The sequence below is a fragment of the Hemitrygon akajei genome, chromosome 6 (genome assembly GCF_048418815.1).
Source record: "Hemitrygon akajei chromosome 6, sHemAka1.3, whole genome shotgun sequence".
In the NCBI taxonomy this organism is placed as follows: domain Eukaryota; kingdom Metazoa; phylum Chordata; class Chondrichthyes; order Myliobatiformes; family Dasyatidae; genus Hemitrygon; species Hemitrygon akajei.
In genome coordinates this window covers 146,413,512-146,430,876 of record NC_133129.1, presented here as the reverse complement: position 1 = coordinate 146,430,876, position 17,365 = coordinate 146,413,512, and the positions used below count along the sequence as shown (strand labels likewise).

The following is a 17,365-nucleotide window of genomic DNA, read 5'->3' as shown; positions in this document are numbered from 1 at the left end:
CTGTTCCAGTACACATTTCCAGAATTTTTCTGCATTTCTCCGAGAATTGCCAAGAGCAGGGAAGATTTGCCACATCCAACCTGACCAACTATCATGGTTAGCTGCCCTGGAAAATAAAACAGGAGCTTTTTCAGCTTCACATGGCTGGCACGTCACTCTGGGATTTATTATTGCTTGAATTGTTTGTGAACAGTAATGAGCATGGATTATCAGCTTTAGCTCCTATTCAAGAATTAAATTTACAGACAAAAATCTTATGTGTTACTTTATCAAATGCCATTTGAAAGTCCAAATACACCAAATCCAATGGTTTTCCCTTGTTTATTTTAGTAGTTACAAATGACAAGAAATTCCAACAGATTTATCAGTCATGATTTCCCTTTCATAAATCTATGTTGATTTTGTGCAATCCTGCTATTATTCCTTCAGTACATAAGAGATTTCCCTACTACTCCCATCAAGCCAGCTGATCTAAAGTTCTGTTGTCTTTAATAGTGGGATTACACTTACTACATTCCAGCCTGTGGGGAACATTCTAGAAGCAATGTGCTTCTGTTCAGTGCATTGGTTGTCCTTTGCTGAATTCTGAAATCACTCCAATCAGGCTTACTGCTTCTTCAGTTACATCTTCGGCATTGCTGTCATAAACTGCTGAACTACAGTTGGACATTTTCTGTTTTTACTTGGAAATTCAGTTGTACACCCTTAAATGTTGTACAACTCTTGCTTTTTAGTGTCATAACCAGCCTTTCCTTCTTGCCTTCATAGTTACCCTTATTCTGATTTAAATTGGTGCCTTACAGGCTGAAATGTGCTAATTCAATTTCTTTTATCTATTATGGTCACTGTTCCCTATCTGAGCATTACTGATTCCTTTCACATAATATACTAATCAAGAAAAATACAACCTCTATACACTCATGAAAATGCTATTCACACTATCACTTCTAACTTGGTTTACTCAATCTTTCTGTAAGCCAAAGAGGCGGTGATCATTAAATGTTCTTGTTACACATCCCCCTAATTTGTCTAATTTTAGTATGCCTAGTATTTCTGTTACTGTTTGACAGTCTTTATACGACTCCCACTAACGTTTTCATCTCCAGGCGGTGTCTGCTCCTCATCAAAGCTGATTCTCTTTTGTCGTTTTTTGCACGAAGATTTCTTTCTTCATTAACTTTATTTCATTTTTTTATGTTAAGGCCAAGTGCCCTCCTTTTCCATTTCACGTCTCTTCTAGAAGTCAAATATCCTGAAATATTTAGCTTCTATGGTTGGTCACTTTTCAAACATATATCTCTGTCTTGGTTATTGGATCATACCTGTTTATCTCTACCTGTGACATTAATTTACTTATCATGTTTCAGATAAAGAGCTTTCAAATTGGATGTTCCTAAACATTTTATCCTGTCCTGACGCTAACTTGAGTTACACTTAGTGGCCAATTTATTATCTACTTCCTGTACCTAATAAAGTGGCCACTGAGTGTAAGCTTTCATTGCCCTTCCTTCACAGACTCTGGTTATCATATCTCATTTTTCTATCCTGGAAAGTAGATGTCCTCTATCTCTTTAACTATCTGAGTTCCCCTCATCAGGCTAGTTAATTTACAGCTCTAGTTGTCTGATTCACTAAGACTTTTAGTCTAGTTCAAGTGAAATAATTTTTAACAAAACTTGTCCTGCTATTGGTGCCAGTGTCTCTTTAATATAAAAACCCTCACACCAACTTTTCAGCCACATTTATAAGTCACTTCTCTGATTTTATCTTTTGCCAATCTATTGTCTAAGCCACAGGTATATCTCTTGTTATGTTATTTTGGTGATGTGTTCTAATTTTGATATAAAATACCTCACATTCCACACATAAACTATGTACCCACTTTGTTAGGTACCTCCTGTGTGCTGTGGTCTTCTGCTGCTATCTCCCATCCACTTCAAGGTTCAGAGATGTGCTTCTGCACAACATTGTTGTAACACATGGTTATTTGAGTTATTGTTGCCTTCCTGTCACCTTGAACCAGTCTGGTCATTCTCCTCTGACCCCTCTTATTAACAAAGCCTTTTCACCCACAGAACTGCCCCTCCCTCACTGGATGTATTTTGTGTATCATACCATATAAAAAACCTGGAGAGGGATGGGCTCTGCCAGGTTTCAGTTGCCCAAGACTCGCCGTACAATGAGCAATCACCAAAAAAGATCGGTGCAAAAAGCTTGTCATGACAGCGCCCCGATGACCACCAGGAGTTAAGGGTGCGCATGCGCACACACGCACGCACAATATTCTGTAAACCCAAGAGACTGCTGTATGTGAAAATCCCAAGAGTTTCTGAATACTCAAACATTCCAACAATCATTCCACAGTAAAAGCTCACTTAGGTCACTTTCTCTACCCATTCTGATGTTTGGTCTGAACAACAACTGAATTTCTTATTCAAGCCTGCATGCTTTTATGCATTGAGTTGCTGCCACATGATTGGCTGATTAGATATTTGCATTAGCAAGCAGGTGTACCTAATAAAGGTAGCATGCATATTTATGTTATGTCATAGAAACATAGATAACCTACAGCATAATACAGGCCCTTTGGCCCACAAAGTTGTGCTGCACACATCCCTACCTTAGAAATCACTAAGCTAACCTGTAGCCCTCTATTTTACTAAGCTCCATGTACCTATCTAAAAGCCTCTTAAAAGATCCTATCGTATCCGCCTTCACTATCGTTGCCGGCAGCCTATTCCACGCACTCACCACTCTCTGAGTAAAAAACTTACCCCTGATATCTCTTCTGTACCTACTCCCCAGCACCTTAAACATGTGTCCTCTTGTGGCAACCATTTTAGCCCGGGGAAAAAGCCTCTGACTATCCACACGATCAATGCCTCTCATCATCTTGTACACCTCTATCAGGTCACCTCTCATTCTCCTTTGCTCAAAGGAGAGAAGGCCAAGTTCACCAATCACTAAACCATTTTCAAGATTTTTTAACTTTGTGCTCTGAATTTATCAAAACAGTCCATCATTAAACCATTTGTAATTTTTTGTTGAATGGTTGGGGATAGTATTTTCTCTTTCTCAGAGTACCTGAGGAAGACGTTGACACTAACAACAAATACTCTCCAGTTCTATTCTCCAAGATAACATTTATTGCTGCCTGTTTACCGCCTTGCCGTGCCCTGTTAAAACTGATACCTTGTGGTCTGTCTTGCTTTTGTCCCATGGCCGAGAACAATTACTAAAATCAAGTAAGCTAACCTCCCATCTCTGCAGTCTGTAGATGATATGGATGTGCGCAGGACCTATCGTCTTTTTATTTACTAATCATAATTGGAATTATTCACATCTGGATTTCCAATCAGTCTCATATAGCTTGTGGCTATACAATATCAGTCAATACCACAGCAAAAGAAATATGGAAAGGAGAGATTGTTTACAAATGCAAGTTAGTGTCAAGTAACCTGGGATGAAAATCAGAGCTTTTTTTCATTTAATACAGTGAAAACTTGCATATAATGGGATTAAATTGATGGACTGCTGGGTGGCAGGGCTTGAAGGGCCGTAAGGGCTAATTCCATGCTGCATCTCTAAAATAAAATTTAAAAAGATGTTTTCTTAACATGAAAGAAAAGTATCATTAAAGAAATAGCTTCATATATCAATGGAGTTGGGCTGGGAAAGTTTGAAAAGTAAAATTCTTCAAAATTACTGGAAAGATATTTTCAGTATTATTTCAAGAGTTCTGAATATCAATTTCCAACCGCATCCTTTTACTGCAATTTTTGGTTTATCAATGGTGGATAATAGTCGTTTATCCTCTTCATCTCGACGAATGATTGCATTTGTTACATTAATGGCTAGAAGATCTATTTTATTGAACTGGAAAGAAATTAATCCTCCAACTATATTTCAGTGGTTTCCTCAAACTATCTCTTGTTTGAGTTTAGAAAAAATTAGAAGTGTTGTTTTTGATCCTTCAGTTAAATTTGAAGAAACTTGGAGACCATTTATACAACATTTTCATATGAGTTAAATTGTCTTTTCCTAAACCTCACTTTGATTATCCTTAATTATTTGGATGGAGGTTCGGAGTTATTGGCACTACTGTATGTACTTAACATTATGCAATGGCCCATGTTGGTTAGTTTTTTTTTTCTTTCTCTTTTTTTGGGGTTGTTTTTTTTTCTTTTTGTCTCTTTTGTTCATAAATACTTTGAGTTTGGGAGACTATATATATTGATTATTATATATTTGAATGTCTACTTAAACTATTAATTATGTACTCTCAAACACTTTGTATTCATGTTTCATTTATGTTTGTATAAAAAATTAATAAAAAGATTTAAAAAGAAAAGAAAGAAAATTCTTTGGGTATCAAAACAGGTTTGACTGGCCATATGAGCTAGAAATGTAATCCCCACCCATTAACAAGTGATGTAGAAATAGTGTTTCACTGGGATAAACGCTGTTCAAAAATGATACTAAATTTTCTAATGTAACACAGCAGATATATAAGGATCAAAACCATTTCCAGAATCATCAGAGGTTTTTTACTATCTGGACAAAACTACCAGTAGTCCATCATTTAAAAAGGTTCACCCAGGGCATACTCTCTTCTCATTGTTACTGTCAGAAAGGAGGTACAGAAGCATGAAGGCAAAACCATATAACCATATAACAATCACAGCACGGAAACAGGCCATTCCGGCCCTCCTAGTCCGTGCCGAACTCTTAATCTCACCTAGTCCCACCTACCCGCACTCAGCCCATAACCCTCCACTCCTTTCCTGTCCATATACCTATCCAATTTTACCTTAAATGACACAACTGAACTGGCCTCTACTACTTCTACAGGAAGCTCATTCCACACAGCTAGCACTCTCTGAGTAAAGAAATACCCCCTCATGTTTCCCTTAAACTTTTGCCCCCTAACTCTCAAATCATGTCCTCTCATTTGAATCTCCCCTACTCTCAATGGAAACAGCCTATTCACGTCAACTCTATCTATCCCTCTCAACATTTTAAATACCTTGATTAAATCCCCCCTCAACCTTCTACGCTCCAATGAATAGAGACCTAACTTGTTCAACCTTTCTCTGTAACTTAAGTGCTGAAACCCAGGTAACATCCTAGAAAATCGTCTCTGCACTCTCTCTAATTTATTGATATCTTTCCTATAATTTGGTGACCAGAACTGTACACAATATTCCAAATTTGGCCTTACCAATGCCTTGTACAATTTTAACATTACATCCCAACTTCTGTACTCAATGCTCTGATTTATAAAGGCCAGCGTTCCAAAAGCCTTCTTCACCACCCTATCTACATGAGACTCCACCTTCAGGGAACTATGCACTGTTATTCCTAGATCTCTCTGTTCCACTGCATTCCTCAATGCCCTACCATTTCCCTGTATGTTCTATTTGGATTATTCCTGCCAAAATGTAGAACCTCGCACTTCTCAGCATTAAACTCCATCTGCCAACGTTCAGCCCATTCTTCTAACCGGCATAAATCTCCCTGCAAGCTTTGAAAACCCACCTCATTATCCACAACACCTCCTACCTTAGTATCATCAGCATACTTACTAATCCAATTTACCACCCCATCATCCAGATCATTTATGTATATTACAAACAACATTGGGCCCAAAACAGATCCCTGAGGCACCCCGCTAGTCACTGGCCTCCATCCCGATAAACAATTATCCACCACTACTCTCTGGCATCTCCCATCTAGCCACTGTTGAATCCATTTTATTTCTCCAGCATTAATACCTAACGACTGAACCTTCTTAACTAACCTTCCATGTGGAACTTTGTCAAAGGCCTTGCTGAAGTCCATATAGACTACATCCACTGCCTTACCCTCGTCAACATTCCTCGTAACTACTTCAAAAAATTCAATAAGGTTTGTCAAACATGACCTTCCACACACAAATCCATGCTGGCTACTCCTAATCAGATCCTGTCTATCCAGATAATTATAAATACTATCTCTAAGAATACTTTCCATTAATTTACCCACCACTGATGTCAAACTGACAGGTCTATAATTGCCAGGCTTACTTCTAGAACCCTTTTTAAACAATGGAACCACATGAGCAATACGCTAATCCTCCGGCACAATCCCCGTTTCTAATGACATCTGAAAGATCTCCGTCAGAGCTCCTGCTATCTCTACACAAACTTCCCTCAAGGTCCTGGGGAATATCCGGTCAGGACCCAGAGATTTATCCACTTTTAAATTTCTTAAAAGCGTCAGTACTTCCACCTCTTTAATTGTCATAGGTTCCATAACTTCCTTACTTGTTTCCCACACCTTACCCAATTCAATATCCTTCTCCTTAGTGAATACCGAAGAGAAGAAATCATTCAAAATCTCTCCCATCTCCCTCGGCTCCACACATAGCTGACCACCCTGATTCTCTAAGGGACCAATTTTATCCCTCACTATCCTCTTGCTTTTAATATAACTGTAAAAGCCTTTCGGATTTACTTCCACCTTATTTGCCAAACCAAACTCGTAACTTCTTTTAGCTTTTCTAATCTCTTTCTTAAGTTTCCTTTTACATTCTTTATATTCCTCGAGCAATTCCTTTACTCCATGCTGCCTATATCTATTGTAGACATCCCTCTTTTTTCGAACCAAGTTTCTAATATCCCTTGAAAACCATGGCGCTTTCAAACCTTTAACCTTTCCTTTCAACCGAACAGGAACATAAAGATTCTGTACCCTCATAATTTCACCCTTAAATGACCTCCATTTCTCTATTACATCCTTCCCATAAAACAACTTGACCCAATCCACTCTCTCTAAATCCCTGCACATCTCCTCAAAGTTAGCCTTTCTCCAATCAAAAATCTCAACTCTAGGTCCAGTCCTGTCCTTCTCCATAATTATATTGAAGCTTTACCTTTCATCATAAGCTCAGTGATTTAGGAACAGCTTCTTCCCCTTTGCCATATGATTCCTAAATGGACACTGAACACATGAACACTATCTCACTTACTAAAAAATATATTATTTCTGTTTTTTGCACTATTTTTAATCTGTTCAATATACATATATAATTGATTTACTTATTTATTTTCTTTGTATGTTATCATTGTACTGCTTCTGCTAGGTTAACAAATTTTACCACTGATGCTGGTGATAATAAACCTGATTCATTATCCAACAACACAGCAGCAATCCAAGAGGTCAACTTAATTATTTGCATCATATCCCATTTTCGACAAAAAACTATTATAGTCAAAGTACAATAATTTTGGTTAACCCTTTCTAAGCACCTTAGAGTACTATATCGGAATAGCTTTCATTTGTTAATCAGCCCAAAAGAAAATCTTCAGAATGTTCAAAAGGAAGGTAAGAAAAAGAATACCATGATTAGCATAAATTGTACATTATCCACTGATAACAGGGGTTGTTTGGTGAAAATCCTATTCAAAACAAGCAGTGTTCACAAATGAGACATTTTTAGTTCATTATTAATTTAGTTCTCTTTTTGTCTTACCATAAGGAATCTTGATATCAATGTTAGACAGCGTTGGGGCTCCATCAGACGTCCAGGTAAAGAAACCATTTGTCACCTGCATTCATGTAGAAAAATAGAAAGATCTGTGAGATACAATTATATTTGAATGGTAACATCAATATTAGTGCTTCTGAAACAGCTGTGCCTACATGGCCTTATTACAGCAACACCATTTTCCATGTTGACATGCTGTTATTATACTTAAGCACTCTTGCATTGATTCACTGCAAAGAACACTGAAATAGGAGACTCTTCAGCACCAGTTCCACTATTCAATCAAATTAGGTTTCATTTGGACCTTTTGTTGACCCCCCTGGTTTCATCAACCAATACCTAACCTCACAAAAATCTATTAACTTCAATTTTCATATTTCAATTGATCCAGCTTCAAAGACAGAAAAACCCGATTTCATAAACTCTGTGTGAAGAAAAAGCTATTTGCTTTTTAAAAACTTGCTCCAATTTTAAGATTATTCCTGGAAAAGAGTGAGCAGTCAACGTTTCAGGCCAAGACCTTTCATCAGTCCTGATGAAGGGTCTTGGCCCAAAAAGTTGACGGTTTACTCTTTTCCACAGCTGCTGTCTGGCCTGCTGAGTTCCTGCAGCATTTTGTGTATGTTGCTTGCGTTTCTAGCATCTGCAGATTTTTTCATCTTTAAATATTATTCCTCCTTTTTTCTCTGGAGGATCGGTACGCTCAGTAACCTTTAATCCTTTTTATGCTTAACATGCAGAGAATTAAAGCCTAGTTATTATCCATACTGTTTCTTTTTGTAATTTAATTCCTTTAGATGAATCTTCACCTCCCACATGCACCCCCCCATCATGGCCATGAAGTCAATTCAATGCTGCAAATGGATCTGATCAGAACATTGTTAGTAAAGAAAATAGGTCAGGCAGTACAATAGATGGTGGGAACAATGGTGACATTACTCTTGAGCAGTTGAAGGAAGATTCAGATTTTTGCTTCACTTGCTGCAAATAATTTTAGGACTTGACCTCTCAGGTCACTTCATTTTGCCCACTATATTTTATTGAGTGATGTGTCCCACAGTGCAAGATATACTGTACCCAGCAGATCACTCAAATTACATGCAGTTTGTGTACTCAACACGGGGCCCAATTAGCACCAGTGGGGTTCCCCGTGATTTGGACAGATTTTGGACTGCCTAGTGGATGGCAAGAGTTAAAATGGCAGCAGATTCTGAAAAACTGCTCGGTCATCATCGATATCGTGGAGTCACTATCAAGCAGGAACTTAATGAGGCATGCCATATGAACACAGTGGTAACAAGAGCATAGCAGTGGTTGGTACTTTGTAAAACTGTTTATCATGTGATGTGAGGCTGGACGGAGCAAGCAATCAATCAGTTTGATTGACATGACCATTCCATCCCAGTCTCTGCCCTCCCTGATCTCAGTTCAGCCCTCTCCTTCCCTACCGGCAGCCAGCTTCTGATGTGCTTCACCTCTAAACTTTGGTTGCATTACCCATAAAGTAAGTAAGGCTTGGAATAGCATAGCACCTAGTAGGTCGCACCGTAACAAGAACCCATGGGAAGCTCATACCAGTGTTGCTCCAGAGACCTGTCAAGGCGATTTCTTTGGGCTCTTAGTCCAAGGTTACATGGAACAAGTCAATGGAGCTTGGATCATGGTGTGTTGGGAGCTTATGAGAATTGGAAAGGGGGGGCAGTTAGAGAGGGCATAGAGAGAGGAGAGTCAGGATTAGTGTCAATCAGAAAGCCACTTTGGGAAGGGGCTGTGGGAGGGGTAGGTTTAAGATTGCACAGAAAGCTTCTTACAGGTTAAAGATATGGAAGGTCCAAAAGACAATTGGGATTGGGGAGGGCAACCATACAGAGAGGGCATTGGATGCCCTTGGTGTGGGATTTGTGGGAGTGAGTACAAGGAAATAATGCAAAGGAGTATCTACCTGGAAGTCAATGAGACCTCAGACAGCCCAGTAGATAACAAATCATGCCTATGGAAGTACTTTGATGAAAGTCACTCTTTTCAGTTTAATTTAAACACTGGCTCAGTTGTTTGAATGAGTTTGTGATGCATTTCATGACTTATGATCTCACTGAATTGTGCCACTTGCAGCACGAAATTGGTGAGCCACATTATCTTCTCGTGCTTTAACAACACCATGATTCTGTGAATGAAGGCTGCTAATATTTTCTCATCTATTTATGTCATTAGATAATTGCAACATTAATAATAATGTTTAAAATATTATTGAAATATTTCTAATATATTATAGCATTGTTTAAAGTAAACCTGCAGCAGAAATCCAGCAAAGATTTAGAAAGGCATAAGTAAAATAACTATTCTACAAGTAGATATAAGTGACAATTATTTCACCTTTATAAATACATCATCTCCTTCTGTGCTGCTTATTTGCTGTCTGGACTGAGGTTCGTATTTTTGCCATCCCTCCTTGGTGGGCCGTTTGCGGTTAATAACTTTAAGGGGCTGTGGAGGAGTGAGTGGAAAACTGAAGTGTAAGTGTTCATTGCATTAGAAGTGCTAATTAAATCAATACACACTCATTGCTTGAAACCTATAAACACAAACTATACAGCTCATGCATTGCGGTATGGATGATTTTAAGACAAATGTGATGGAATTTCAGTTACTGGGCCTTTGAAACAAAGAGCAGATTGTGAAAATGCAGGAATGATAAAAGAGGGATGGACAGCACAGAGGAGCTTGCTGGTTGCATTGCTGAAATGTTAACTTATACTCACTACGGTCTGGTACTTGCTATTATTTTCCGTGTTCAAATGCACCACAACTCTGTTCTGCTCCTCCCCAATTTCTTCACTGGAGAAGAATTCGCTGAGTTTCTGCACACTGTAACGAAGTGCGAGCGAATTACCACCAAAATTACGAACATGGAGAATGAAAAAAATATTCAAGATACCCTTGCTTTTTCTTACATTCATGCTTGTAAAACCAAATAATCCAACATCTAAAAGAATTCAAAAGCTTCCCCCAACCCCCCCCCCCCCCACTAATGGACCAATAGATATTTCAGTACAGGTCCACAGGTGCTTACTGCATTCTGTTACGTCCCCTAATTGTGTATTTTATTGCAATCAGCTGGATGGGGTGGCCAAGCTAGATCTAGATATGAAATATTTCCTAAAATGTAAAGTGAGCAATTTCAACTTCCTGGGTGTCAACACCTCTGAGTATCTATCCTGGGCTCAGCAGATTGATACAGTTACAAAGAATGCACAACAGCAGCTGTATTTCATTAGGAGTTTGAGGACATTTGGTATGTCACAAAGATGCTCGCAAATTTCTATAGATGTACTGTGGAGAGCATTCTAACTGGTTGTATCACTGTCTGGTATGGGGTGGGGAGGGGAGGGGAAAACACTGCACAAGATCAAAATAAGCTGCAAAAAATATGTAAACTCAGTCAGCTCCATCACGGGCACTAGCTTCCATAGTATCCAGGACATCTTCAAGAGACGATGCCTCAAAAAGGCAGCATCCATCATTAAAGACCCCCATCATCCAGGACATGCCTTCTTCTCATTATTACCATCAGGGAGGAGGTACAGGAGTCTGAAGGTACACACTCAATAATTCAGGAACAGCTTCTTCCCCTCTACCATCAGATTTCTGAATGGTCATTGAACCCATGAACAATACGTCACTACTTTATTTGAACTACTCATATAACTTTTTAATATATATACTTACTGTATTTCAGTTTTTATTATGTATTGCAATGTACTGCTGCTGCAAAACTACGAATTTCACAGTATATGCCAATTATATTGAACCTCACTCTTGTTCTAATTTTGACTTTCCAATGGAAATCATCACATTCGCTTAACTCAGGACAATGTTAATCACCATTGTTAAAAACACTCAGCTGTCTATTTTAACTTGAAAATAATATAAATTATTTTCAAACTATTGTGGATTATTTCTCAACACAAAAAAAATTGCCAGGAATGATTTTAAACCCCTCACATTCCTCACCCTTCACTCAAATCCTATCCCAACTATCCTATCAGACCCCATCATGCTTTGTATGGACAAAGATTGGAACAAGCTGACTTGAAAACTTGAGGTTACTCTGTTTCCACAAAGCTCCATTATGACTAATCTTGAAGTTGACCAGGACGTCTGGCCTATTTTCAAGTTAAAGTCACTTCTCAATAATATCAGTATTAGTGCTATTTGATTTTAATATCATATTCACTGTTCAGGATCTTTCAGCTGAACATGGGAAATACTGACCAGCAAGATAGGATTAGGTAGCTTAATAAAGAAATATTTGATGAAACTGCATGGGCCATAACTAGTGGCAGTGCCATCCCCAGGCACTTCAGAGTCATACAGCCTCCGAGTACCAGACTGGCCTCTTTGTCTCAGTGCCAATTTAAACTAGCAAAACTTTCCCGCACTGCTAAAATTATCTAGCATTCTAAGCTCCTGCTTTTGAACATAAGGAGGATTTTAAGGAAGAAAATAAGTGGATGCTAAGGTAATAAGGGAGTTGTCCAACTGAGTATAAACTTGCTAATTCAATAATGACTATAGACAACAACAAAAGCAAGTTGCTTGCTTGTGTTTCCACATGTGAATGTTATTCCTGTTTGTATTTAGGTTTTGCAAAGGCATTAAGTTGAGCAAAAGATCAAACATCATCTTTGTATTGCATTTTACCTCACTAAAGCTTTGACAGTAGAGCGAACCACACTTGACAGCAAGAAGAGGGGTGTGACCAGAATGTGGAAAAGAGAGAGTGAAGCAAAGGCCACTGCTGGCGAGAGGTCAGCATCCTCGTAGAGGTGAGTGTGAACTACAAAAGTCTATTCGTAAATCAGAAATAAAAATGTTAACTCTCTGTAACAATAAGAATACAAAGTTACAGATGATTAGTTTAGCAAACCTTATTAGTTATATCTAAAAATGAAGTATCTGAGTTTCAATCAATCAGATAAAATTTACAAATAAATTCACCTTAATTCTGCTCCTTATTTCTGACAAATCTTTGTTAATATTTTTTATGATATATTTCAGGACTTTATATTTTACTGCAAGTACACCATTAATGCATGCAATTTTTGTAAAAGTTTGAAGTACCTCTGTGGTGGTGTACTGGGGGCAATGCATCAACACGGGTGATGCCAACAGGCTCAATATACTGATCAGAAAGGCTGGTTCTGCTATAGGAATCAAACTGGATACACTGGAGGTTGTGATAGAACAAAGGACCCTCCAGAAAATCTTGGCAATTTTGGACAATGTTTCTCACCCTCTGCATGCCACCTTGGCTGAACAGAGGAGCACCTTCACTAATAGACTAAGTCAACTGAACTGCTCCAAAGTATGCTATGAGGTCATTCTTAACCTCAGCCATCAGGCTCTATAGTGATTCAACCTATAGCTGGGAAGTGATCTTGTTATCTTTGACTTGTAAATCTTGTACTTCTTATTTTTAAGCTAGCTTATTTTTATTCTTACAACACATAAAATGCTGGAGGAACTCAGCTGGCCAAGCAGTATGACTGTACCGCTGAGTTCCTCCAGCATTTTGTATGTGTTGTTCGGATTTCCAGCATCTACAGAATTTCTCTTGTTTGTTATTTTTATTCTTTCTTACTTCTCTTTTAATATTTGTATATCTGTGCACTTATAATGCTATGTGACACTGTAATGTCCTTTGGGATCAATGAAGTATCTATCTACCTATCTATTTTTTGCAAATCTGTGCTGAAGAGTCTTCATAATTATAAACGTTATTCTACCAGACACTGCAGAGCACGAGGGTATAGTGTCATACAGTGGGGTCTGTCCACATTACTGTCTTCTGCATACCAATGAAAACTGGGTTCATCTCCAGATGGACAAGGGTAACTTAAGAGTTAAACTATCCTTATCCAATTTCATCCATTCCAAATTAAAGAAGCCTGGGAGATCATCAGCCTTTTTGTCACATAGACCAAAGAATTAAAGATATGGGAAGTAACCAAGAAAAAGAGATTTAAAATGAATTGACAATTAGGTTGAATCAACCCATATATTAATATTTCGACCTTTATTATTCATGCATTCCAAAGATATTATATAAGGAAGATCTACTCACTGTGAGGACTGCGGCAATGGGTATTGCTGCATTCATGAAAACTGCAAATAAGGAGAGAACCTTGTGAAGCGAACAAAATTAAGGCAAGTTTGTATTAACAGCTAGAAGAGAAAGCAAAGAAAATATACTTCATCCTAATAATATAAATTAATTATTACCAGTACTCAGGATTAAATTTTCTAAACTATCTGAGTCCAGTTGTAGTCCATCTTGATCCATATCCTTCAGTAGCAAACATGTCTACTTCATTCCTAAACAGTTATATTCTTGGATATTTATCCCATGTAAGGAACTAGATCAAAAACATGGTTCATCTACAAAATTCCTGCCTGTGGCAGAATCACATTGACACTGAAGTTGGGAAAGGATGCACATCAGCTAGACAACCAATGGTTCATTTGTCAAATGAAAAAGCTAAAGTGACACCCTCTGGACATTGTTTCTGGTAAACAGTTAGATTTTAATGAGCATAGAGTCAGGATTCCCATTTTCTGCTGGTGCATTAAAATTTCTTCTTTCAGAAAGTAGAGAATCTCTGGAATTCTCTACTGAATGGGCGGTGGAGGCCAATTCAGTAGATATATTGAAAGTGGAGGTAGATATACATTTGGAAGATTCGTAAATTGAGGGTTATTGGGAATTGGCACAGAAGAGGAGCTGAGACCAGCAAAGGTCACACTGAATGACAAGGCAGGCTTGAGGGGCCTGGTGGACTACGCCTACTCTGATTTTCTTGTGTTCTTTGTGCTATAAGGTGGGTGCAGAATTTTTGAAAAACTTTACTAATAATCTACTTAAACAATAAGAGTTTATTATAACTGTTATAAGAAATATATACCGGTAATTCTTTAGAAAATATTAAACAGATCAGTATTTTGTTGTTTTTCCAAAATTAAAGATCACAGCATCAGTAAATAATTGTGTTAATGTCTGTTTAAATTATTAAGGCATAGCACTGGTATGTTGGCTTGCAGCAAAGGTATTAGTTTTAACAACTAAAGTGCTTTTGGCTTCTCCCCCTCCCTACATTCTTCATTCTAACTAACAACCATTTACAGAATCCTTTATGCTTACAGTTCAAGAAAAATGTTTTCCAATCTTAAACCCAAATTCTTCCATCAAGTGCTAATGAAAATACTTTCATAATTGAAAGCCATATACACTAATAATTTGCTGTGTTCCCATAACTATCCATCAATCAGAAATTCACTAATAAATATCTATGTTAACAGAAACTAGAAGGTCAGTTTGAAGATTCAGGATATACTGCCAATACTACCATTCAAATATCAATCTTGGCTCATTTTTGTCAATATTGTGTTTCCAGGAAATAACCAATTGACCTTGCATTTCCAAATATTCTCTCTTATTTTCTCAAGTAATCTGAGATTTTCCACACAAATAACACCAGGTGGATGGTCAGTGAGTATGCCATATTTATCAAAACATCTTTAAAATGCCTGCTTAAATCTGTAATCACACCGTTGAAAACAGTTCAAGGGAGATAAAGAGCAAATCTGTAGGCAAATTCATGATGACTGCAAATGCTCTTAACATTAGGGCATTTGAAAATATCCTATTATCAAAGGTAGGCAATCTCAATGACCTAGTATCAACTCCGATGCAGTTAGTTTAAAAGGCATGGAGGGCACAGATGTCCTAAATTGTATTCTCTTATGACTGTCTGTCCCAACATTCCCAAACACGAGGAATGCAGAGGTCTAGTTTCAGGGAAGGAGGCTGGGCAGGTACAGTAAATGCAGAAGGAGTGGGAGAATGTTTTGTGGTAGTGATAATTAGTATAACTAAATTCATGGAAAATTACTATGATGAAATAGAACTGTAGGATTTTTGGTTTTTCAATCCTACCTGTATAGTTTTGATCCCAGATGACTAGAGAATGCCTAACATGGTACTGTTGCTTGAAAAGGAAGAGATAAACCAAGTAATTACAGTTTAATTTTGATGGTGGGTAAATTCTTATTTATTCAATAGGATGGGATAAACCCTTAAGATAATTTGTTAAGGGAAGGTCATGTGCGACTGGCGTGATTGAACTTTTTGAAGAGGTAACAGACTGTTGATGAGTAAGTGCTTTTGATGTACTCTACATGAATTCAGGCGAGGCTTATGATGAGGACCTAAATGGCCCAAGTAAAAGTAAAAGCCCATGAAATCCAAGTGGGGGGGGGGGGGTAGCAAATTGCATAAAAATTGATTGACTGTTAGGAAGCAAACAGTGATATTTGATGGGTATTTTTGCAAATGGAAAAAATACTCACTGTGTTCTATGTGCTCACTACGCAGTGCTTTGCTCTTGCATAATAGATGTTAAAGATTTGTACCTATATGTATAAGGTAGGATAACTTCTCATTATAAACACCTTAATTCTGGCTGGTACTTTGAAAGGACTTACATAACAATTGTTGCTGGGCCTTATAAATAATGGTCTTGTGGGGATCATAATCTCTGCCTGCCCATTACAACACATGTAAAACAATGAGTTAACAGTTATCCTATTTAGAAACAGTTATATTTAGAAACAATGACAGAGAAAGTTACCGTCCTCCATTTATCAAAACTTATCTATAGGCTTTGTATCTTTTGACTCCACACTTGGATGTACTTTCAACATTATTCAGAAACTTATGCACATTTTCTTCAGTACAATCACTCCAATCTTTAATGAACAAAAGCAGTGACCAATTGATCCAACCACACACAAAATGCTGGTGGAATGCAGCAGGCCAGGCAGCATCTATAGGGAGAAGCGCTGTCGACGCTGTCGACCAATTGATCCACTCGTAACTTGACAACTTGCAGAAGTGCTATCAGTTTTAAATATTTTATTTTCCCAAATGCCTTGGGCTATTCATAATCTGCCTGCTAATAGAACCATAGAACATTACAGCACAGAAACAGGCCTTTTGGCCCTTCTTGGCTGTGCTGAACCATTTTTCTGCCTAGTCCCACTGACCTGCACCTGGACCATATCCCTCCATACACCTCTCATCCATGTACCTGTCCAAGTTTTTCTTAAATGTTAAAAGTGATCCTGCATTTACTACTTCATCTGGCAGCTCATTCCACACTCCCACCACTCTCTGTGTGAAGAAGCCCCCCCCCACCCAATGTTCCCTTTAAACATTTCCCTCTTCACTTTTAACCCATGTCCTCAGGTTTTTTTCTCCCCTAGTGGAAAAAACCTGCTTGCATTCACTCTATCTATACACATAATAATTTTATATACTTCTATCAAATCTCCCCTCATTCTTCTATGCTCCAGGGAGTAAAGTCCTAACCTATTCAACATTTCTCTGTAACTCAGTTTCTCAAGTCCCAGCAACATCCTTGTGAACCACCTCAGCACTCTTTCAACCTAATTAATATCCTTCCTATAATTCGGTGACCAAAAATGCACACAATACTCCAAATTCGGCCTCACTAATGCCTTATACAACCTCACCATAACATTCCAACTCTTATATTCAATACTTTGATTTTATAAAGGCCAATGTACCAAAAGCTCTCTTTACGACCCTATCTACCTGTGATGCCACTTCTAGGGAATTTTGTATCTGTATTCCCAGATCCCTCTGTTCTACTGCACTCCTCAGTGCCCTACCATTTACCTTGTATGTTCTACCTTGGTTTTTCCTTCCAAAGTGCAGTACCTCACACTTGTCTGTATTAAACTCCATCTGCCATTTTG

General features: G+C 38.1%; 1 protein-coding gene across 3 annotated transcripts in view; it reads right to left on the bottom strand.

The window, feature by feature from the left end:
- abcc8 (ATP-binding cassette, sub-family C (CFTR/MRP), member 8) overlaps nt 1-17,365 on the bottom strand; it is a 184,986-nt gene that overhangs the window by 62,595 nt on the left and 105,026 nt on the right. For 2 of the 3 annotated variants that reach the window (XM_073049473.1, XM_073049476.1), the window contains 6 exons: nt 13,653-13,693; nt 12,230-12,375; nt 10,288-10,393; nt 9,902-10,012; nt 7,514-7,589; nt 1-106 (listed from right to left, as the gene is read on the bottom strand). In XM_073049473.1, coding sequence (XP_072905574.1) covers nt 1-106; nt 7,514-7,589; nt 9,902-10,012; nt 10,288-10,393; nt 12,230-12,375; nt 13,653-13,693 — 586 coding nt within the window. The remainder of the gene's footprint in view (nt 107-7,513; nt 7,590-9,901; nt 10,013-10,287; nt 10,394-12,229; nt 12,376-13,652; nt 13,694-17,365) is intronic. The other variant, XM_073049475.1, reaches the window with a different exon arrangement.